Source organism: Oncorhynchus masou, chromosome 28 (assembly GCF_036934945.1).
Source record: "Oncorhynchus masou masou isolate Uvic2021 chromosome 28, UVic_Omas_1.1, whole genome shotgun sequence".
Lineage (NCBI taxonomy): Eukaryota > Metazoa > Chordata > Actinopteri > Salmoniformes > Salmonidae > Oncorhynchus > Oncorhynchus masou.
This window is the reverse complement of record NC_088239.1, coordinates 27,711,857-27,736,750: the sequence shown is the minus strand read 5'-3', so window position 1 is coordinate 27,736,750 and position 24,894 is coordinate 27,711,857. Positions and strand designations below refer to the sequence as shown.

The following is a 24,894-nucleotide window of genomic DNA, read 5'->3' as shown; positions in this document are numbered from 1 at the left end:
TTACTTGAATGGGATTTGAACCACAACTGCTAAAATGTTAGCATTTGGAAACAGTGCTAGGGAAATTAAACCTAGCTGTGGATTGCGGTCATAACTTGTTTTAGACTGCTTACAGGGTAAGGAAACCAATATGTTATTTGGGTGAACTATCCCTTCAAGTGTTTGTACATTATACTTTTTCAACAGGAAAGAAAAGAAATAGCTGTGTGGGAGGGTCTTTTTTTAATTGAACTTGTATTTAACCAGGGTGACACATTGAGACTATTCTACACATGAGGTGCCTGACTTCAAGGTATGACTTCAATTAAATGTGAAGTATGTATGCTTAATAACAATTTCCTTCCTCCCTCTCCCTCATGCTCTGTTGAGGGGTCTTTAACATCGTCCTACCTGGTTTGGTTTCGGCCAGGACTGGTTCTGTGGGCTCAGAGGCCTTTCCCACACCTGCCTTATTCTGAGCACGCACACGGAACACATAGGTCTCCCCCTCCTTCAGAATCTTAATCTGCTCGTGAAAGAAAGAGTCAAATTATAGACATGTTAGTCACGTACATCAAATATTACTATATAATATTACTATTGAGACACAAGCAGTAGTGTTGAAAATCCCTTTACATGCGGGACACATCCTCTGACTGACCTAATACCACCAATCGAATCCCACTTACAATCAGACACTATGTATTCGAATTCTGAATTAGAATGTGTGCTCAATGGTATTAGTAAGTCAAAGTGATGACTCTACCATGACTTCCTCGTGGATAGAAATGGTGAAATTGCCCTTAGAGGCTGATCCTGGGTCAGTTTCCCCCACTAATGGTAAAGATTTGGGGAGGGGAAGCTGATCTTAGATCTGTTACAGGGGAAAATTCACCGTGGAGCAATAGGAGTGGACAGGGTCCTGACCTTCATGTAGTTAGTGAGGACAGCCTTCTCGTTGACTCCTCTCCAAGCTTCCTCCTCAGCATCAGCCTCTTTGATGTCAATGTAGAACCCGTTGACTGGGTCACGGCCCTGGTACACTGGTGGCTTATAAAGCAACACCAGAGTGTTGGCGCGCACCTCTGTCACCTGCAGATCATGGGGAGGTCCTGTGGGAAATTAGGGGTAAATAATTAGGTTTAGAGTTGAGGAATGGACGTAAGGCTGTGGTACAAATAGCACCATATTCCCTTTGCAGTGCACTACTTTTGACCGGGGCCCATAGGGCTATTTGGGACACACACATAGGCAATGCAATGTACATAGATAATGTCCCATGTCACCACAAAAGGAGCTGGAGGTTATAATTTAAGTTAAAAAATGATAATAATTCAGGCATCTTTGCAGTGTATGACTTGTATTGTGATATAGTATCCATGTTGATGTGTTACAGTGTAATTCTCATATTTGCTCAGGTTTTCAAGTGAACGTTAGTGGCACTACCCACCTGGCACAGCAATGGTCCACTCCTCACAGACAAACGTTCCACTGGGCAGAGAAGGGATGCCCACGCCTGCCATGTTGGCAGCACGCACCTGGAACTGGTACTTCCTGTTCTCCTTCAAGTCAGATACCTAGACAGACAGACAGACAGACAGACAGACAGACAGACAGACAGACAGACAGCAAAAAACCATGACAAAAGGTGCCTGCAAATTCAGGTTAAAGAGGGTAGCTTCATCCCAAAGAAACAAAATGGTTAACTCACTCTGTAGGCTCTGTCGCTGACAGCCTTGACGTTGGCCTCGTGCCATGTCCCTGGCACCCCATTGATGACCTCACGGTAGTCCACGAAGTAGCCGGTGATGTCAGCGCCTCCGATGAAGGTGGGCTGCTTCCAGGCCAGCACCATAGAGTCCCGCACGCACTCCAGAACGCTAATGCCATAGGGTGGAGTAGGGGACGCTGGGACAGCAGAGGACTCCAGTTAGCATCATGCTGTGTCAACTGTGAGACGAGGAAGTCATGGGAGACGGAAGCTTCGATAAAGCCTTCATAATGCTCTTAGTTGAGCTTCAGTCTTTCATCACTTTGACTTACTAACTTTCTGCTTTCTTAGAGCAAGTATTGGGCACTAATCAACTTAATCACAAACAAAGTTCAAAGTTCTCTGTTGGTCAGACAACAGCTAAGGGATACAGTTTGTCATCCATACTTGCTGTAAGAGACTACTATCTGCACCTTTAACCCTTAACCTTTCACCTCAAACTATGTTTCAACCAGACACTGAGTCGTCACACTTTGACCAAATTATGGGGACACAAATTTCAGGGACCTGGACTGAACAGAGTTGGAATGAGACAAAATATTTTTGCCACTGGAGCTGTGAGAACACATGTGATTTCAGTGGCTGGTCTGCGGTGGTGTCTTCTATAGAGGGAGCTCACACAGATAACAGGATAATATTACATACTCATAATAAACTGACCTGTCACACAAATAGTCACATGGACATGGCGTGCTCCCTAATTTGGGGGAGGGGGTATGGCATTGAATCTGACAAGGAAGTACACTACCAAAAAGGTCTCAGGTATAGGCGTTCATTTCTGGCTTGAGATTGGCTGACCCACTTCAGAGACAAGCTGTGATAGGCTAGCTCCAGCTGGGTCACAGTGCCTCTGTGCGTTAATGCGCACTGCTCTCCCAAGGTGACGGTGGACCTTAAAGAGCACAGAGTGTGTGAGCCAGCCAGGCTACAGCAGCTAGATGGGATACAGCTTTTGTCAAAATGACATTAGATGCGGAAATATTTCAATTGAACCTTTATTTAAAATGGTAAGTCGGTTAAGAACCTTACTCAAACCCAGAGTAGGGTTTGGCCTACTCTGGCCAAACCCTAACACGGATGACGCTGGGCAAATTGTGCAGTGCCGTATGGGACTCCCAACCACGGACGGTTCTGAAACAGCCCAGGATCAAACCAGGGTCTGTAGTGATGCCTCTAGCACTGAGATGCAGTGCCTTGGACCGCTGCGCCACTCGGAAGCCAAAAATAGCTGACCCTAACTGTTTTCCTAACTTTTTTCCTCACCTTAACCTAATTCTCCTAACGTGCTGCGTAAATCCTCCGAACCTGCTACGAAAAGTCAATTTTGACAAAAGCAATATCCCTTCAATACAAAACCGGCTACATTAAGTTGAGGTGGCTAGCACAGTGCCTGAATACTGAGGGTGTGGAGGGAGGACAAAAAGCCCACCCCCCCACCCCTCCCGTGTGTGTGAGGCAGCCCTGTGGTAGAGGTGGCCAGTAGATTGCCTGAAAGGCTGCGTGACTGTGTAGTTAAACTGAGAAAGCTGTTATAGAAACTTACCTTGGGATAAAAATAGGATTTTACCAGTTGAATACACTATATGTATTGTGTTTTAATGCCTTTCCTGTGAATATGAGAGTAGAACCACATACGTTCAAAGTGTGATCCCTATACAAATATTAAAGTGTTTCTTTTTTCAAAATAGTTTTCTACCTTCTTACCAAAGTGGTAAAAAAAATTACAGTTCAAAAAAGGAGAAAGTGTAGAAAGAAAAAAGCTTCAGTTTAAAAAAGGAAAAAAAATCCTTGGGGGGAAAGATGAAGAGTTGTTTTATTTTGGATGATCTGATGATATAAGAGTTGGCGTGGCCTGACTGAGTGCTCACCTGGGTCTGGGTCTGTCCTGGGCCAGCCCACGTTGTGAGCTGTTTCTTTCTCTGTCCCCCGTTTGGCTGAAACATCTACAGAGGACTTACGTGTTTTCCCGGCCCCAGGCACCTTAGCCTGACCTTTAACCTCATCCGTGGCCTCTGTGACAGAGTCTGTGACTGATTCTGTGACCAGGTCAGGGGCCCAAGTCACACTGCCTCTCTTGCCCCCCTTGTCTTTACTTCCTGTAGCCAGGGGCCCTGAAGAGCCTGAGAGGCTTGAGCTAGTGGCCCCTGCCCCAGCTCCAGCCCCTGGGCCAGGCACACTGCCAGTTTGAGCATTGAGCTTTAGCATAGTGTAAGGGGGGTACTGAACGGCCTCATGCGTGCCCGTCCAGCGTGGCGTGTGCTTGGTTAGTCCGCCCACGTTACCACCCCTTGGTAACTCCCACTCCGGCAACACACCATGAGGAATACCGCCCCCTACAGGAGTTAGCAGAAAAAAAGCAAAAGAAGCCATTTTACACAGGCCAAGAAAAGATCAATAATTCACACTGACAGCTAAAATCTCAGTCAGCTCACTCAGAGAGTAAGGACGAGAGAGACAGAGAGACAGAGGGAGAGAGAGAAAGAAAACATGACCAATACCATCACATACAATATTAAATACAATATTAAATACAGTACAATGTCTTCATCTGACTGACTGAAAAATGAAGACAAGATGACCAACAAGTGACATCTGCGTGTGGAAGCGAGTTGCAGAGTTAAAGAGAAAGCACAATCATGTGAGGGGAGAAAGCGAGTGTGTGCAGGCTTTGCGCCAACCCTTCATGAAAAAGCCACACTCTACTTTCGTAATGATACCAGTGGATTTCATTATATGCACAATAAGGGCAAAAAAATTCAAGTATATGTAATGGTGTATAGCAATTTACTCAATGGGAGACAACTATTGTAAATAGTTATGAGTGAGATCTATGGACATAAATGCAGTTAATTATTCCTAATGTATTTTTAAAAGATGTGTGATAGAAGTGTGTCCTTATACTAACCTCGGCTCAATTGTGAGTATTCAATTGTCTATATTTTATTGTGTAAGACACTTCCACTAATGGGCCTAGACTCTAGGTCTACCAACTATTATTAGTTATAATGGACTGTAGAGAGAAATCCATTGACGTTGTTACTAAGTGTGTTTCATAAGGGAAAACAGAGCATGCTGCTCGGCACAAAGCTGGCCAGTGACTGAGTGATGTGTCATAGCTAGAAGCTTGGTTAGTCACAGTGCAGACATTAATGGGACAAATGTAAAGGAGCAGGGCTGTCAGTTTAGCATTCCTGTTCCCTAGCTCTGGTCCAGGGCGCTAGTGCAGATCAGCGTTAGCAAGGCACAAGCCGCTGTAACACCTGGGACCAGAGCTAGTATTCCCAGTTGATAGTGAGAAGAATGGGCAGATGCACAATGCAGATCAGGGGTTATTGTTGGTGGGGTGGAGAGGGGGTGGGTACCTTAAACACCAGGTGGGTGGTGGAGGCTGATACATCTCGTGCCCAGGCAACGTGATGGGGGGGGGATTGGGGGCGGGGGGGTGACAGAGGAACGCAAGGAGGGCTGGTTTGTAACAACCGCTGAGTTGGATCACACTGACCCAAATTAGAGGAAGTCTACAACTCCTGACCCTGGCCCGCCTCAACTTGTGCAGGGAGGGTGGGGATAAGTTCTGACTCAACATGGGGTGTGGGGGTGGTGGGTGGGGCTTGTTCGGGTGACTGACAGAGTGGAACCATGGGAAAGAACACATGGGAGGAGTCTAAATGCTGATGGTACACAGAGCTGACAACGTGATGTCTCAATGGACAGCAAATAAAGAAGACAATGGTGCAAGACATCAGCTAAACCCCTGTTCATTGTGGAAACGGGATATTTCTTTCATCATCGGCATATTATAAAAGGAGTAATAACAATATTAGGCATAAGATTCAATCATCACATTCCACACATAGAGCTAAAAGGCTTTCCTGATCCTAGTACAATAAAATTATAACCCTTGAAGTCACATACCCTCTTAGAAAAAAAGGGTTCCTAAAGGGTTCTTTGGCTGTCCCCATAAGAGAACCATTTTCAGTTCCAGGTATAAACTTTTTTGGTTCCTTTTGGGTTCTATGTAAAACCCTCTGTAGAAAGGGTTCTACATGGAACCCAAAATAGTTCTACCTGGAACCAAAAGGGATCTACTTGGAACCAAAAAGGGTTCTTCAAAGGGTTCTCCTATGGGGACAGCCGAAGAACCCTTTTAGGTTCGAGATAGCACCTTTTTTTCTAAGCGTGTAATCGTGCTCCATCTAAACATAAAAAACAAATTCCTTGTAATATGCGTCTTCACATTCTTCCTAAAATGGCTTCCTACCCTATTGTCTAGTACGACTGTGTCATGACACTCTTCCTCTCACTTACCAATAGCAGCCTTCACCTCAATAGCCTCAGACTCCTGAGAACACTCGCTGAGCCCAGCGGCGTTCAGTGCCTTCACTCTGAACACGTAGCTCTCTCCTGTCACCAGACCGTGACAGATAAACCTGTTTACAAGTACACAAAAACACTTTGAGAAAGGCATTTCACCCCATCAATCTCTAAGTCTTTGTGGGGAAAAAATGTTTGTCAACTTACTTGAGCTCACCATCATTTACATATAGTATTGAATAAGATTTATGGTCACCATTTGTATGTGTCTATATTTGTAAAAGGTTGATAGAGGGATTGTTGGAAGGACCGTTGTACCTGGTGCCTTTGACAGGCTTGTTGTTACATGGCTCAAACTTGTTGCTACCCACGATGCTGGCCTCGATGTAGTATCCCACCAGCTCCTTAGCGTCCCTGGAAGCCTCCCAAGACACAACCACGGACGTGTCTGTGTTCCTGGTGGGAACCACACGGCCTGGGGCAGATGGGATATCTGGGGACAACAATTCGACTAAGATCAAATGGGGGGGGGGGCTTGTAAGAACTCAAGCAGACTGATCCGGAGAGGAGTGCGTGTCTCTCAGAGTAAATACGTAAACACGTGCTACATCTATTTCCGTTGGTACACTGGGAACTGCCGTAGTCTGTGGTATGGCGTGTGACTTGTGAACCCCCTCACCCAGCTTGTCCCCGACAGTGGTGGCCTCGGTGGCTTCTGATGGCTCGCCAACGCCGGCGGAGTTGCAGCAGCGCACACGGAAGCTGTAGGCCTTTCCCTCCGCCAGATCAAACAGGGCGAAGCGAGGAGACTTCACTGGGATCTCTGTGTTCACCCTCTGCCAGCTGTCTGTGCCTGACACACACTAACACACAACCCCGAGAAGTTAGAGTACGCCTCGAACCCTCCAAACACAACAAAAAACCTCCAGGACTATAAAATACCAACGACAACAAAAAGTGTTAACTTATTGAATGATTTTGATATGGTGGTTGTTATGGATGCGAAGCAGTGATGAAATGTAGGTTATATTGATCAGAGGAGTCACGCTACAGATCAGGTGTGTGATGTTAATGAAGTATATACGGTATATCTCACCTTCTCCACATAGTACATGATGCCCTCGTGGCCTCTCTCCCCAGGGGGTTTCCAGCTCAGGACCACATAGTTCTTGGTGGCCTCGGTGACCTCCAGTTCTTTGGGTTTGCCGGGGACCACGCCCTCTGATAGGAAGTGACGTGAAAGAAAACGTGTCAAGGGGTTTGATCTCGTAGCTTGGTCCCAAGCCTTGTCATTATCAAGCCAAAACATGACCTTTCCGTTAGAAGATGGCAACAGACCAGCAGACTGGCCATCAAGCCAGACTAGAGCTTTCGTTATCCTTCCAGTCAAAGACCACAAGGTACTGTAAGCGGTATTCCCCTATCAGATCAGATCTATAGCTGCGTCGAAATATTGATCAACACTGATGAGTGCAGAAGCATTTCCTTCCTACCTGCGGGCTCCTCCTCAGTGACAATGATCTGGCCGGTCCAGGGTGCAGAGGTACCTGGGGGCCAGGGGAAAAGGAGCAGCTTTCAGATGCATAGTTCCAAGAAAACACATGCACGAAACTAAAAACCATCAGACATCGCAAAGGTACATACTCACAATATATTCATTCTGCAGTACCATAACACAATATGAGAGAACACAGACAGGGAGGGCCAGATGGCAGACAGGGGTTGCCCATCGTACCTCTCATTCGCGCGCGGTCGGCAGGATCCATGGCTGCCACCACCTCAGAGACACGGGATGGCCGGCTCATGCCAGACTTGTTGACGGCACGCACACGGAATGTGTAGGAGCGTCCCTCCACCAACCCGGTCACGGGGAAACGGGCAAACTTGATGGGCGTGTCGTTGCACTGGCTCCAGTGGGTGGTGCCAACCTCACACCTGAACACAGGGCACAAAGAGACAGCATACATGCCGTCAGCCATTCAATAACAATCTCGGTGAGGACTTAGTGGATAGACACAGAGTTAGGCCTATTGGATAGACACAGAGTTAGGCCTTGGATAGACACAGAGTTTGGATAGACACAGAGTTAGGCCTCTTGGATAGACACATAGACACAGAGTTAGGCCTATTGGATAGACACAGAGTTAGGCCTATTGGATAGACACAGAGTTAGGCCTATTGGATAGACACAGAGTTAGGCCTATTGGATAGACACAGAGTTAGGCCTATTGAGAGGCCTATTGGATAGACACAGAGTTAGGCCTATTGGATAGACACAGAGTTAGGCCTATTGGATAGACACAGAGTTAGGCCTCTTGGATAGACACAGAGTTAGGCCTCTTGGATAGACACAGAGTTAGGCCTATTGGATAGACACAGAGTTAGGCCTATTGGATAGACACAGAGTTAGGCCTATTGGATAGACACAGAGTTAGGCCTATTGGATAGACACAGAGTTAGGCCAGAGTTAGGCCTATTGGATAGACACAGAGTTAGGCCTATTGGATAGACACAGAGTTAGGCCTATTGATAGACACAGAGTTAGGCCTAAGCAGAGTTAGGCCTATTGGATAGACACAGAGTTAGGCCTATTGGATAGACACAGAGTTAGGCCTATTGGATAGACACAGAGTTAGGACTATTGGATAGACACAGAGTTAGGCCTATTGGTAAGACGCAGAGTTAGGCCTATTGGTAAGACGCAGAGTTAGGCCTATTGGTAAGACACAGAGTTAGGCCTATTGGTAAGACACAGAGTTAGGCCTATTGGTAAGACACAGAGTTAGGCCTATTGGTAAGACACAGAGTTAGGCCTATAGATAAGGTCGGGAGAAACTGGGCCCTTGTTATAGCCTATTACAAGATAATTTCACATGGTTATAGGTCAGGTCACATGACCTGGCCATCTACTTATACAATATGCAACTGGAGTTAATGGCAGTATGGGGGTACATAAGGGAGATTTGTTCCTGTGTTTGTCTAGCTGTGTCATGACAAGCCTAGGATTTACTACTGGCATGTAGTGATGAGGGATGGTACTGACCTGTCCACAAAGTAGCCCAGGATGGAGCTGCCACCGTCCACAGCCGGCTGCTTCCAGGTCACGATGACGTAATCCTTATTGGCGTCCTGACACTTCACATCCAGAGGGGCGCCAGGGGCTCCCTCCACCTCCGCATCGGCATCTGATACAGGCACACACATTGTCAGTTAAATGTGTAGTTCTCACTCACTCTCACTCTCACATATAGAATCCATAGTGGATCATAGGACCTCTATAGTATACGGTTAGAGTATTTTCATTGTGGCTTGTTGTTTTGAAATACAGTGCACGTACTGTACATTGCTGTACTCTCAGCGGAACTCTTTGGCTCCATGGCTTAGTGCCAGGAATGCTACTGGTCTTTAAGTTAAACACAACCCCGGAGCAGACTGGAGCAGATGGGACAGAAATAGCAGCAGCGTGCCCCTCAGTGAAAGGCGACTCTTAAAGAGACAGAACACACACTTCCCATAAAGTGAGAAACAGAATTAGCCACTTAGCGTTGGACTGACTTATTCAGTGTGAATGTGAGAGAGGCTGCTAAAACATTTTGTGCTGTATCTTATGTGGTCTGTGGGCTGTAAGTCTATGCATGTGTGTACGGTAGCTGTATAAATTGTAGGACTATATACTGCATGATATTATTTTACTGTGTGTGTGTGTAAGAGAGATATATATAGAGATGGCGAGATAGAGAGAGGAGAGAGGCAGAGAGAGTGGAGAGACAGAGAGGGGGAGAGAGAGGGGGGGAGAGAGAGAGAGAGAGAGTGGAGAGTGGAGAGAGAGAGAATGGAGAGAGAGAGAATAGAGAGGGAGACAGAGAGAGAAAGAGACAGATAGAGACAGAGTGGAGAGAGAGAGAGACAGACAGAGACAGAGACAAAGAGAGAGAGAGACAGAGAGAGAGAGATGAAGAGAGAGACAGAGAGAGAAAGCTCTTTGGGGCTTAGAAGGACACTCAGCAGGCTATTGTCACTCCTGGTAGAATATATATATATACAGTATCCAGCTCTGTTGACAGCCAAAGTCATTCCATATCTGAGCTCACTGAGAATAGCCTTGTCAGTCTCTCGACTGCTATGGGGTCTCTGTGTCCGCAAACAGACAGTGTACCTGGCCTCTCCTTTACAATGCGACCCTGACCTATGACAGAGAGAGCAAGGCCTATTTCCATCTTGTTCACACTCTGTACAGAGCACATGTCTCCTCTGTTAGCAAGAGAATGAGTAGCATGGAACAACAGAGAAGGTCAGTAACTTAGTGCTGGCGACCAACAGTAAAAGATGAGCAAGTTGGCTGTAACACTTGTCCCATGTTATACAAAACCAGGCCAGAGATCGTGACAGGAGTTGATCGTCTCTGTGGTCATAGTGGGCGATTTCCATTGCGTGTGTATTAGGATTAACTAGAGACCGCTACGGCTCAACTCAGATACACACACACAAACACGCGCACACACACACAAACACATGGGCCGTCCTTATTATCAGTTGTCAGCTGAGGTGTCTGTGTGATCTTGATCGACTGTTGACCACACGCCACACAGAACACTAGACAGGGCCATCGTGGAAACAGAAAGGCGGTAAACAAGAGGCCATTCTGTCCGAGCTCACACACACACACACACACACACACACACACACACACACACACACACACACACACACACACACACACACACACACACACACACACACACACACACACACACACACACACACACACACACACACACTGTCCGTGTGAATAATACAATCTGTAAACAAACCATGTAGTGGACTGAGGAGGAGGGATAATGTGACACAGACAACAATGTTGTTCAGCGCTGCTCACGGTAAGTTCCCCACCTCTGACAAAGACGTAAGCCGAGTAGGTCTCGTATTTAGACTTGGTGGTGATGCGCAGGGTGTAGAGACCCTCGTCCTCCTTGTTCAGGTGTGTCAGGGTCAGTGTGGCCTTGTCTCCACTCCAGTGCATGTGACACCACTTGGAGGGCTGCAGAAGAACATCTGATGGAGAGAGAGAGACACACAGAGTGAGAGAAAGAGAGAGATGAGGTTATAATGGATGGATAACCTAGTCAGATCTAAAGACAAACACAGAGTGTGTGGGGGGGGGGGGGGGGGGTAAGAAACATATTGACACATTCTAAGCTGGTCCTTGATGAGTGAATAACCAGGAAGCATATTTTACAGCAGGGCTCTTCATCCTTTTCTTGTCCAGGGACCCCCTTCCAGGCAAACTAATGACCCAAGGACCACCATCATATGTCAGCAAAACAAATGTTTTCAACTTTTGTCTTATCATCAGGTGAATGATAATTCAGTCTTGTGTCAGGTGAACTGTCGAGTCCTCAACTTTGGTCTAATCATTTTCCCATAATCTCCAAACTGTTCCCTTTCAATTGCTGCCGTGCTTACGCATATGCATTTCCTATTTCTTCTGTAAGAATCTTTTCAATTTAGCCCTGTCCATACAGCCCAATTCCCATAAGTGTAAAGGGTTAAAAGGTTAGTCGTGTTGGCAAAAATGAAAATCCAAGCCAAGACAGCTTACTAGCAACCAGCAGCACTTGCCGCACTGGTAGCCTATTCGTGAGTGCTTTTTCAAAGCCTATGTCTGATACTCAAGTGAGGGATTGGGTCTAATGAGTGTAATTATCTAAATATTAGAAGCGGAGAAATAAAGTTGACATCGTTAGAAAGAAGATCTACTCCACTTTTCTAATGTAGGTATGTCATTCAAAAAAACAAAACAAAAAAACATTATTTTTTATATACAGTATATATATATTTTTATAAATTTTTTTTGAGGACTCCCTGCAGTACCTTTGTGGACCCCTAGCGGGGCTGTGAACCTCCGGTTGAATACCCGTTTTACAGGGTTGAATTGGTCCTACACCTACACAACTTTCCGGGGTACAGACTAATTGTAATATGTTAAACACATGACATATGTACAGTATACCTTAATCACAGCTGACATACACATAATCACAAGTAGCTCTCGGTCTCATGTGTTCTGCCTATCAGCGAGTCTTAGACATGGAGACGGACATACAGTATCAGTGGCCTAATGTATCACACAGATGACAACTGGGTAGGTCTCAGCCAAGGAACCTCCAGGAGTGTCTCTCTCCATAGCCCAGGGGTAGTATGTATCAAGCATATCAGAATAGGTGTGCTGATCTAGGATCAGATCTTGCCTGTCCATGTAACCTTATTCAAACACTGGCAAGAGTTTCCAGAGCTCTGGGGCTTCACCTACCATCTCTGTACCACTGAACTTCAGGCTGGTAGCGTGCCAGGTTGGGGGAGATGATGACTGTGGCGCCCAGGCTCATGGTCTCGCCCTCCCGTCCGAACGACACGCCAAACCCGTCCACGATGTGGGTATCAAAGGTGATGCCATACTCAGAGATCAGGCCATCTGACAGGAAGGAGCACCAAAGAACATGGGGTCAGAGTTCAGGTTGCCGTTGTGTTCCCATCATGCAACACTGTGTGGTGTGACACACCTCAAATTCTGACACCTGCGTGCATTATTATTCAAATCCAAGGGATGGGCGAACAAAGGGTAATTAGCTGTTTGTCGAAATGCTAACTTTTTAGCATCTGTGTCCAAAAGCATTTTTCACAATACATTTTTGACATTTTGGGATGATTGATGATCGTTGATGTAACTTAACATTATCTGGTAGCGTTACATTTGATCCATTCCCTCCCAAGAGAAAGTGACATGAAAAACAACCCCATACAGACATAGGTAAAACCATGACAGGGACAGACAAGGATGTGAACAGGAACACCTTGATGAACCCAAAAGACAACCCCAAAAACACCATTAACATCACTAAGTACAGTGTTCCAACACCAAATACTCGCCGCAGTGCGTACACACCGCACTGGGGAAACTAAGGTTGCACATCATGCCCGTAGACAGTGACGCACATTTGACATATGAAAACCCTAGATGAAGTTCAAGACTTCAATCCCAACATATGTCCAATCTTAGCATCTAATTCGATTGTAATATTCATTGAAAAGGGATTATGAACATGACTATTCAACGACAATTGAGTTTAGATAAAACTAGAACTTTTCAGGCCTCGTCGCAGTGTAGGGGAAGGGGACAACCGAAATGTGTCTTCCACATTTCACCCAACCCCTCTGAATTAGTATGTAGCAAATCAGATGCTCTTCAGATTACAGTAATCTATATTCTCAAAGGATGTAAACTATAGTGTTTGTTTCTCTATATTGCTTCATATATTCTCTATGTCACCCTCGAGTTTACAGTATTCAACTTCCAAGGCTCTATACCATACAATTTCAAAAACCTCATACTTGCCAAAACGTTCAAGTATTCTGTTGTTTCGATTTTCAAAAAAGGGGCACGTTTGTCACGCTGAACCATCTGTGGATCTCTCCCAGGCAATTCAACGATTATTACTAAGGTATGATCGCAGGCTCTTTCCAAACAGATGCACAAATAGTGATCATGCATACACATTGAGTGACACAGTGAATACTCTAAGTAGGCCAAAGACGCCATCAAACCAGAGCAGGATTCAGTTTTTATAAAGACCCTGTTACCTTTATTGTCTGTTGACCTTGCTGTGCCCAGTGTCAAGGGAACAAAAGAGCTGTTAGCACCCATAGCTTCCCCGGGTCCTCCCACCACCTCCCTCCAACCCTCTCCTCAAAACTAACCACAGTGTTCCAGCTTAGCATACTGCAAATCATTTATGTTAATACGGTTTAGTATATATTAGTATATCTTTTTTTTTTCATGTTAATACTATACATGTAATATATATGAGTATTGAGTAAGTGACTATATACAGTATGAGTACATATGATATTATATTCCTCTGACTTACGTCTGGGCATGGGGAGAGCCTCCTCTACCTCTCCTTTGAATCCTAGAGTAGAATGAACAAATGGGTGCTTGTTATTAACATGTTATTACTGTATTGTGGTTGACAGAAAAATGGGACAAAGAATTGACTTTCTCTCTTTTAAACTTACAATACACCTTGCGAGAGCAGCAATTAGAAGGACAGTGATTGTCAAAATGGAGTAATCATGGGTGGTTATTGTCTACTCTATTTCATTGCAGAGGCACAATATGACCCATTATCTAACAGAGGCAATAACATACTGTGACATATTGAAACGTACTCTTAACAACGATGGAGGCAAAGGAGGAGAGCTCTCCCTTGCTGTTCATGGCAGAAACACGATACTGTGCAGTATCATCGAAATCACATCTGAAACACACACACACACACAGAGAGAGAGAGAGAGACAGACAGAGACAGACAGAGACAGAGAGAGACAGACACAGAGACAGACAGAGACAGAGAGACAGACACCGAGAGAGAGAGAGAGAGAGAGAGAGAGAGACACAGAGAGGGAGAGAGAGAGAGGTGAATCGATGTCCCAGATACACATGTTCCTGTCTCCTAATGGTTCACGTGTACGTTAACACCCTCTCTCCACCCCCCTCCCCGCTCGGACATGGAAATCAACACACAGCTATGTGAGCTGGGACTGTAAAATGCTCCAGAACTCCAGGCCGGAAATAGTCTGGGAATAAATAGACACTGTGATGATGCCATCATGTGTCAGCTGCTAGATGCGTCTGTATGAATGTTATGTGTGCTTAGATTCTATCACGGAAATATACTTTCCAACTTTCTACAGAGAGGAAGCAACAAGCTACATGTGTGGTTGAGTTTGGACGACTGTGAGAAAACAAAATAATATCTCTCACCATCTGACACAGCTCAGGAGACACTTAAGTGTTAAGTCCTTTGTGAAGTGGCCTAAAATAAGCCACAACAGAGGCCCTCTATCTCCAAATAATTCCTCTGGTGGGGGAAAAGGGCTATCTTTAGGCGTCCTCTTTGTTATCGAGAGGCAAGCTGCAAAATGTCTCGGATCATGTATAGCCTCCACCAACAGCCTTCTGGTGTCTGTCTATAGCTCACAGAGCTCGTCAGGGCACTGGCCGATAGACAGGCAGGCAGGCTAGTGGACAGGCAGACAGAGAGACGGACAGAGCGAGAGTCAGAGAGGGGTCTCGATTTCACACATTTCTCAAAAAGACTTCTAAGAACCACAATCCACTGTCCCTCGAGTTCCCAATGTGAGCCCGTCCAAACATTCCCATGGTTGTCAGTGTGCCCACACACTCTGGCCCACCACAACGTTTTTCTGACCTTTCCTGAGAGTGGCGATTGTATTACACCATGAAGGGGTGTTAAAGGGACGTGGTGGTGACATCACACTGACATTTTACCACAGCCAGAGATGACTGTGGCTTGTTTGAAAGTATCTGTTAATACACAGCAATGAGCCTCACAGAGAAGACATGGGCATGCATGTGTCAAGCGACTCAGAGTAGGAGTTCTGATCTAGGATCAGGTGCCCGCATGTCCATGTAATCTTATTTGTTTAGATCTAAAACGCTAAACTGATCCTAAATCAGCACTCCTACTCTGAGATGAGTGGTACATAGTGGAAGATCCTGTGGCTTTGGGGTAGTGCCTACCTGTTGATCTCCAATGAATGCACGTTGTAGCTGCTCTCTAGCTTATACTTGCCTGGGTGGGCCATTGGATCGATTGTCACATTGTTTTTGTACCTTGTTGTGGAAAGAGGAGAGAAGAGAAGGCAAGGGAAGCATAGAGGGGGATGAAAAACAGGACAATGGAGTGTTAAAGTACAACTCTGAATCAGCATAGAGACGCCAGCTAAATAGACACCAGAGAACTATTTATAGTGTGTTTTATAGTTTTTAAGTGCGATGACATGAGGATAGGATTGAGAGGGCCGTAATTGCTAATGCTCTATCCATAAGGGATTGATTTGGTGTTTATTGTGTTAGTGATCACTTGGTCATGTTAAGGTGTATCCAGGGAGGTGTGTGCGTGTGCATGTATGTGCATGTGTGTGTGAGTGCAGTACTCACCAGACAACCCGTGGGTCTGGCCACCCAGAGACAGTACAGTGCAGCCTGACACACTGCTTCTCCCACACCGTGTGGGAGCGAGGCTTAATCACAAACTCTGGGGCGTGCATCAGGCTATCCTTGTTCATACGCTTGTGGTGCTCCTCGTTCTCATAGATCTGGGGATCAATGTGTTCATTAAGCCTTCATAGAGCCTTCGCAAGGCTCAACACATTCTCAGGCATAACTGGCACAGCACATTATCATAGCACATTCTCATGGTGCAACAGTAAAACACTATACCTCCAGAACCCTTGCAGAAAACCCTTTCCCATCAATTCATGATGCATCCTTGAAACAAACACAAGGCATTTTACAAGGCATTTGCGAGGTAATGAGTCAGAGCTGAATCCTAACTTGATATCTGTGTAAGTAACAAAGGTAAAAATACAAAAAAGTTACATGGGCTGATATCAAGTTATGGATTCGGGCATCTGACCTCTTTACATATGCAGACTCCATGCACTTCTCTGGTCACAGCGAAGTCCGAATGAGTCATTGATTTATGATCTCGGAATAACTATGGGTATGAAAACCTACTTGTGGATCCAATAACCCTTAACACATCATCCGACAACACTCGATGAACACTACCCCTCTGTGTCTTAAGAAACCAGAGCTCCTAAGGAATGTCTCACCCAGTGACATGGCGTGTTGGCAGAGGGGTGATAGTCTAAATATAGTGTGTGCCCCCCACTCAATGGTTACTGTAGCTCTTATGATCCTCCTGAGTGATTGGGGCAGGATATTCCTTGACATAAACACTTGAGTGAGGGACACAAATAAGCTTCCAAGGGGAGTGGAAGCAGAGAAGAATGAATCAATGGACTGAAACATTGCTCTTGTGGCAATAGTTTTCCTGTGATACTTTTGCTAATGGATTTCTTAAGGTGTTCCCTCTGTGATGTCACAAACGTGAATGTTCTTCTCTATGATGTCACAAAGGTAAATAAATACTCTTCTCTATGACGCCACTGAGGGAAACAATGTCACTCTGTGATCTAACAAAGAGAAAGAATTGTCCAGTCAGAAGTCAACAAACTAACTATAATGCATTACGATATCACGAAAGAGAGTATTTTCCAGTATTACCCAATGTGATGTCACAATGGAATCCCATCCTTTAAGACGTCACAAAGACTAAATATTCCCCATTCTGCTGCCAGGAGGGAGAGTATTATCCAGTATTCCTCAATGTGATGTGACAAAGGAACACACTCTCCTATATGATCCTATCAGGATCCTGAACTAACCCTCTTGCTCAGGGAGATGCGCTCGGCTGATTCGCGCATGGACACCTTCCTAGACGTCTGCTCCGTCCGCTCCATCTCCAACCCACTGGTGAACAGATTCCTCCGGGCCATGTATCCAGCACTCTCCTTCACCCGGGCCTCCTCAGTATCCGAAAACCCACTGGCATATTCCTGACTAGGGTGGGGGAGCAAAGCCAGGGAGGGGAGTGGGCAGTGGGGTTATTTTCATGGTCATTGGTCAGAACCACTCGCTGTAAAAAAAAAAAAAATCACTAAGGTTCAAAGGTCGATGGCTCGTTTACCTGCCCCTGAAGATGGGCACTACATAGCCGATAATCTGGTTCTCTTTATCCATAGCCAGGTAGGTGGGCTTGGCTCTCTTGGGCATTGGGCTCAGTCTGCTCTCCTCCAGGCCAGAGTATGAGGAACTAAGTCTAAGACACAGGATAGTGTCAGTACAGCAGTGTAATAACATCCAACTAAGGTGAATGGAATCTGGAGGGGTGGATGAGGAGGAGAAATTAAGTTACGGGGGAAAAATTAATCATCAACATGGAGGGTGGCTTAGGTGGGTTTAGCAGCATTTTTGGGGGGGGTAACGATCTCAAACTGTGCAACAAAAATAAATAAAACCTGAGCACAGCAGTTAAGTTCAAAATGAATTATCAACCAGGAGGGTGACTTAGGCACATTTATCTGCATTTCTATTCAATCTCTCAAACTGTGCAAAGAGGAAAGAAAAAACCCCTGTACACAGCAGTGCATCGTCTACCAACAAACCTGGTGTAGCTACAAGGGATAGGCGTCGTTCGTTCATGCAGCGCAACGACATGTCTGCAATGACAAAATCAAAAGATAGAATTAAGACACGGTCGGCCGTCTGTCGTCAGCAGTGTGCGGTGTTTGACACTTGTTTTACTATCTCAAACTCTTTCCACACACACACACACACACACATATAAATTGGACCAACGAGATGGAATGAAATGAAACGTGGTGGTCAAAGGAGAGGAGGTGAAAGGGGGGAGACACGCAGGCGACCTCATCCCACTTGAAAAAGGAATAGAAAGGAGAGATCCGCAGCTGAAAAACCCACCAACCTGAAACTCTACGAACCGAACACTCAGCACGACAATTATTTGGGTTGCACCAAATTGATTCTCGCAATATCAACAGGTTGTGCACAGTACTGCGCATTATTGGCCAAACAAATCGCCAGGCAATAAGAAACAGAGCCCCACACATCACGTATGTGTCTGCAATGGGCATACAACCAACACGTGGCTCATATCACACGTGATAATCCCGTACAACAAACGCAGGCCAGATCCTTGAGAATGGAGGGTGGGATCAGGATTGGAGTCATTCTCCAGGAGGATGCTGGCAGTCGATCTCCAACAAAAGCAGAGACGGAACACATAAGAACATGTTTTATACAGAAAATACCACCAGAGCTCAGGAAGCCCGTCTCATAAACCATGACGATTTTCACATTGTGTCTCTGTACTCCCCAGAGGTCCCTCACAGCATAATGTGTAGTATGGGCTGTTCACAGGGGAGTAATATAGATTCTAGACCCTCTCCCTGGGAATAGCTCTGGGAACAGGGTGACAGCTTCTGGGGCCCTTGTGGGGTTTGGGGGGGGGGGGGGGGGCAGTGTCAAAGTGCTGATAAGGAGAGGGTGGGAGGACCACAGGAGCATAAAGGGTGAACGGGAGGAACCTACCAACCCCACACAGTGCCTGGATGAGTCTCTGTCAGTGTAAACAGAGAGAAGGTGCGACAGAACACTGACGCCTATGAAACAGAAAAGCAAACCCATCAGGATCACTGTTTCCCCGCCCCAACCCCCAAGGACCCCTGAGAATGCCACTTGGCATTGTAGGATCAGGGTTGGGAACACACTCATCTAGATGGATTACGATAAGGCGCGCTCTTATTCCAGAATGTGAATGCAGGAAAGGCAATCCGCATTCAATTAGTATTCCTAGCGGAACAATTGGTATGTCAGCACAATGCCATAAACCTCTCCAGTTCATAACTGCTTGTATGTCACCATCGTCAGTATGTCACTATCATCATCAGACTATAATAAACACAGGGAAAGCTGGGTAAATTCCTGAAAGCATGTGGTTCTATCATGAAGGCCCAAATGAGGGACCATTAGCTACACAGACACCCTTTGACCTCCCATGCACACTGTCAAGGCCAGTGTATTGTATGTACACTACAGAGAGGCCTGGTGCTCCTAAGAGAAAGACCCCCCCCCCAACATTTCAACACGCCGTCATCCAATAAAATAAAGAATTCAAACAGCAATTAATGTCCCAGGGGCGGCAGGTAGCCTGGCAAGTAGGAACGTTGGGCAAGTAACCGAAAGGTTGCTGGATCGAATCCCCGAGCTGACAAGGTAAAAATCTGTCATTCTGCACCTTAACTCAGAGGCAACTTTAAACCATGTCTCCAGAGCACAAAGAAGCAGAAGGCTCTAGGAGAAGTATGCTTAAAAGCCATATGCTTTATGGACTCACTCAAAGTCTTTGCTTAGTGTGAGATGAAGTCCCCCAACAGAATACTGTACTGGCTGAACAAAATAAAACCACTTAATAGGGAAACACGACTTTCAGAAAGGAAACAAATGAAACTGGGGTTTAGACAACTAGAAGAGATAATTACCACAGCTCACATTCCCTGGGACATGGTATGCACGGGCCAGGATGCTATTTCAGTCTATAAGCCACATACCATACCATTGAATTATATAACACAACAAAGCTTGCTTCTACCCAACCTTCAGCAAACATTTTATGACGACCGAGTCAATGTGAATCTGAGTTTGTCCTATTTCTGGTCAACTGAACTATAGTGGGAAAGGTTAGTCTCAAAAGAAAAAGTGCATTTGTTCAGAAGCAGTCGGGGCAGCGTGCAGCAAACACCGCTATGAAAGCTGGGATGCACAGTATCCATGCTTAGGGCTCCTTGGAATTTCATGCAGGATTCACAGACATATTCTATCATTTTAGAATGTTTTTAGAGGAAATAGATACGGTTGTAGAATGTTACTGGGAGTGGTAGAAAACCTTAACACGGCAGGTGTAGAAGCAGGAAGTGGAGGAGAAGAAAAGAAAATTGGTTGAAGCCGAGAAAGGATGGTTACTAAGCGGGGATCACCAAGATAGGTGGTATGATATGGGGGGGGGGACAGTTAAGAGGACAGCAGAGGTATTCTGACACCAGTATGGATGGGATGGATATGGACCAGAGCTACTGTCATACTGGGTGTCTTCCTCCTTCTTACCCACTGCTGGTACTGAGCGCGGCACTGGCACTGGCTCTGCTGCTGCTGCGACGGGCGGCATAGCTGCTGCTGCTTGACTGGTACTGGCTAACAGCCGATTCCAACCCCTTGCTGCGGTAACCACGGTCATAGTGGCAGTGATGTTTCTGGTAGAAAGGTGTGGATCCCGACATCCTGTCGGCTTAGCTAGTGTTCGAGAATGGTTTTGTTCAATACAGTTAGCATTGCTCCAAAATGTAGCCTGTTTTTGTAAGCTATTACTTGTTTAATGTTTGGGTTTCATTTACAATTTGTCCTGATAATAAATAGTTGTTATTGTTTTACTTTATATAATCACAGAGGAAAGGTTATGACCTTCATTGTCTCTATTGGATTAGAGGGGATTTTTATAACATTTTTGGGTGTCATATTTATGTCCAAAGCACTGTGCACATAACTCAATCTACTATCAACCTTTTCTGATAGTTTAAATAGCCAAATAGAATTGGATAGATGTAGAATTCAAATCTTTAAGGATTTTTCTAAAGGATCTAGGCCTATACTTACTGCATTTAAATAAAATGATTTTCAGATTTTTTTAAATAATTAAGGACTGTAGCCTGTTCTAAAAGCAACAGGTGCATTTGTTTAATCCAATAGGGCACAATTTTAGAGTGAGGAGAGCTTGTGAATCTGAAATTCCAAATATCAGTGTGTGCACGGAGGCTGACATAGCACAGGATCACAAGGCAAAACAAATCACACCATCGACATGCACACGAAACCTACAATAATATTCAACAACGAATTGTCAATATATATAAAACTCATATTCTGGTGATGGAGCAGTAATTTATTTTGCCATCACTTACCTAGGCCAAAAAAGCTACCAACTGCTGCTGCTAGCAAAGGAAAAAGTGATCCAACTCCAGGTGTAAGCCAACAACGCTTGATATCCAGGCAACTCCGCAGGTAGGTGCGGTAGCAGAGGACAGGGCAGCCGTCTACTCAACAAAAATAATGTTGGCGCTGGGCGGAATGGCCAAGCCACAGACGCGTCCTTTTATGGTGAGCAGGCCTGATAAATATAGACGGGAGCAGAACGGAGGGAAGCTATCTGAACTCTCAGAAGACAGCAGCACACCCAACCTAGTTCAGTTAAATGTGAATATGTTGGTCATTGCCGAGTACAGCTTATTTGCAACGTCCAAAATGACTCTACCTGTTGGCCTATATTGAAGGCTATGCTAGGCCTACTGTACAAAACATCTGCAGCCTGTCATCACTCAGTGTTGCTGTAGTTTTGACACTCTCTCAGTGTTGCTGTATTTTTGACACCATTTAAAGAGTATGGTCATTACTCATCGTCAGTGTCCCGTTAACTGATTACTTTATAAATATGGTATTTAAACATTGGTATTTCCTTATACGGTATACCTTACATTTATTAATGACTATCAAGGTTATTGTCAATATATCATATTCACATATGGAAAGGTCACTGTAGTGCCTGACATGAACATGACATTTTGGTTGGACCTTGTGTACCAATGAAGTGATATTCCCCTTCATTTTAATCTTATTTTGCCAGGAAGGCCTATATACCACTCTGATCGGTCTTACTGGGCTGACCTCATGATCCCGAAACCTGGACTTCATCTTCAAGAGGAATAAAAGGTGTAATTTCCGTCTCATATTGTGCCTGTGCCAATATTCCTACACTTGACGAACGGTTGTCTTGGCTCCTCACCAGAAGAGCTTCACTGTGTCTGTGACTAACTATAGCTCTGCTATTTTTGCCTGCGTCACACAACAAATGCCGGTTAGCATTGTGTGTGTTTGTGATGGCGCGGTGTCTGTGTGTGTGTGTGTCTGAGAGAGAGATAGATAGAAATAGAGAGAGAGAGAGAGAGAGAGAGATAGAGAGAGAGATAAAGAGAGAGAGAGAGAGAGAGAGAGAGAGCTCATACCCATCATTTTATTATATTTCCTTGTCATTGGAGTCTGGATGGAACTCCACTCCTTGCAGGCAATAGCCTTTTGACCCTGCATGTGAAATTGACAAACGTGACGTTCCCTGTGTAGTGAGTGAATACTGAAGCGATGAAGAATCTAAGACGAGGCCTACACATGCATGGCACTGCAAGACAATAGTCTGTGGTTCACTCTTTACTTGTTACAACTTTTCAAGACAGGTGATCCAAGTTTAAGCCTTATTCCTAGCATCACTAGACAAACATCTTCATCGCACTATTTCCAGGAAACAGATCCTGAAGGCATTTTTGAGATCTTTAGGAGTTCCTACAGATACGGCCAATCAGAAACCTATGAAACCAGAAACCAGCCATGCAGGTCCTATAATTCAGGATTATTGGATCTCTTTGGGATCAGCTCTGTGCGTGATTGAACATCAAAGGGGATTGCGCTCTTATTCAATGGGGTTTAACCTAAAAGGTCCAGAGATGTACTGTAATCTAAGGCTAAGCCTCCTTTCCCCTAACAGTGTATCAATCATAATTCACATTAAGGATGTATTTCTTGAAAAAGTCTCCACAGTTCTGTTGAAAGTTCAGGTGCCCTCCCAGCCAGGAATGTGATAACATGGTGGGCTAATGACTTCATCACACCCTGCAGTAAATCAGAAGGATGGTCCAATGCCACTAGTGTGTCCATATCCCAATTGGCACTCTATTCCCTATAGCGCACAATGTACAATGTGCATTTCGGAAAGTATTCAGTTTTTCACATTTTGTAACATTACGGCCTTATTCTAAAACTCATTAAATAATTTTCCCCCTCATCAATCTACACACAATACCCCATAATGAGAAAGTAAAAACAGGTTTTTAGAATTGTTTGCTAATGTATTAAAAATAAAAAACTGAAATAAGAATTCAGACCCTTTACTCAGTACTTTGTTGAAGCACCTTTGGCAGCGATTACAGCCTCGAACACCTATGTGTGAATGCTATTCATTGACTACAGCTCAGAGTTCAACACAATAGTGCCCTTCACTAGGCTAAGGACCCTGGGACTAAACACCTCCCTCTGCAACTGGATTCTGGACTTCCTGACGGACCGCCCCCAGGTGGTAAGTGTAGGTAACAACACATCCGCCACGCTGATCCTCAACATGGGGTGCATGCTCAGTCCCCTCTTGTACTCCCTGTTCACTCATGACTGTATGGCCAGGCACGACTCCAACACCATCATCAAGTTTGCCGATGACACAACAGTGGTAGGCCTGATCACCAACAATGATGAAACAGCCTATAGGGAGGCGGTGAGACCTGGCCGTGTGGTGCCAGGACAACAACCTCTCCTTCAACGTGATCAAGACAAATAGATGATTGTGGACTACAGGAAAAGGAGGACCGAGCACGCGCCCATTCTCATCAACGAGGCTGCAGTGGAGCAGGTTGAGAACTTCAAGTTCCTTGGTGTCCACATCACAAACAAACGATCATGGTCCAAAAACACTAAGACAGCTGTGAAGAGGGCACAACAAACCTCTTCTCCCTCAGGAGACTGAAAACATTTGGCATAGGTCCTCAGATCCTCAAAAGGTTCTACAGCTGCACCACCGAGAGCATCCTGACTGGTTGCATCACTGCCTGGTATGGAAACTGCTTGGCCTCCGACCACAAGGCACTACAGAGGGTAGTGCGTACGGCCCAATATATCACTGGGGCTAAGCTTCCCGCCTTCCAGGACATTGAAACCAGGCAATGTCAGAGGAAGGCCCTAAAAATTGTCAAAGACTCCAGCCACCCTAGTCATAGACTGTTCTCTCTGCTACCGCACGGCAAGTTGTACCGAAGCGCCAAGTCAAGGTCCAAGAGGTTTCTCAACAGCTTCTACCCCCAAGCCATAATACTCCTGAACAGCTAATCAAAGGGCTACCTGGATCCCTCTTTTACGCTGCTGCTACTCTCTGTTAATTATCTATGCATGGTCACTTTAACTCTACCTACATGTACGTATTACCTCAATTACCTCGACTAACAGGTGCCCCCGCACATTGACTCTGTACTGGTACCCCCTGTATATAGCCTCGCTATTGATATTGTTATTTTACTGCTGCTGTTTAATTTTTTGTTACTTTTATTTTTTTTTACTTATCTATTTTTTACTTAACATGTTTTTCTTAACTTGTTAAAGCACTGTTGGTTCATTAAGGGTTTGTAAGTAAGCATTTCACTGTAAGGTCTACACATGCGCATGTGACAAATACAATTTG

General features: G+C 45.2%; 1 protein-coding gene across 5 annotated transcripts in view; it reads right to left on the bottom strand.

The window, feature by feature from the left end:
* The window catches only part of myom1b (myomesin 1b), a 35,824-nt gene extending 14,127 nt beyond the window's left edge, over nt 1-21,697 (bottom strand). For 2 of the 5 annotated variants that reach the window (XM_064941785.1, XM_064941788.1), the window contains exons 1-22: nt 21,527-21,697; nt 20,676-20,861; nt 18,158-18,211; nt 17,680-17,811; nt 17,378-17,552; nt 16,086-16,243; nt 15,666-15,758; nt 14,291-14,379; nt 13,990-14,031; nt 12,375-12,536; nt 10,955-11,116; nt 9,108-9,249; nt 7,800-7,999; nt 7,558-7,611; nt 7,161-7,285; nt 6,744-6,927; nt 6,383-6,557; nt 6,059-6,180; nt 1,691-1,887; nt 1,430-1,556; nt 907-1,091; nt 391-505 (exon numbers count right to left, since the gene is read on the bottom strand). In XM_064941785.1, coding sequence (XP_064797857.1) covers nt 391-505; nt 907-1,091; nt 1,430-1,556; nt 1,691-1,887; nt 6,059-6,180; nt 6,383-6,557; nt 6,744-6,927; nt 7,161-7,285; nt 7,558-7,611; nt 7,800-7,999; nt 9,108-9,249; nt 10,955-11,116; nt 12,375-12,536; nt 13,990-14,031; nt 14,291-14,379; nt 15,666-15,758; nt 16,086-16,243; nt 17,378-17,552; nt 17,680-17,811; nt 18,158-18,211; nt 20,676-20,848 — 2,866 coding nt within the window. In that variant the 5' untranslated portion in view covers nt 20,849-20,861; nt 21,527-21,697. Of the gene's footprint in view, nt 1-390; nt 506-906; nt 1,092-1,429; nt 1,557-1,690; nt 1,888-4,065; nt 4,084-6,058; nt 6,181-6,382; nt 6,558-6,743; nt 6,928-7,160; nt 7,286-7,557; nt 7,612-7,799; nt 8,000-9,107; nt 9,250-10,954; nt 11,117-12,374; nt 12,537-13,989; nt 14,032-14,290; nt 14,380-15,665; nt 15,759-16,085; nt 16,244-17,377; nt 17,553-17,679; nt 17,812-18,157; nt 18,212-20,675; nt 20,862-21,526 lie in introns of all 5 variants that reach the window. The other 3 variants (XM_064941784.1, XM_064941787.1, XM_064941789.1) reach the window with 3 other exon arrangements.
* Between the last annotated feature and the right edge of the window lie 3,197 nt (nt 21,698-24,894).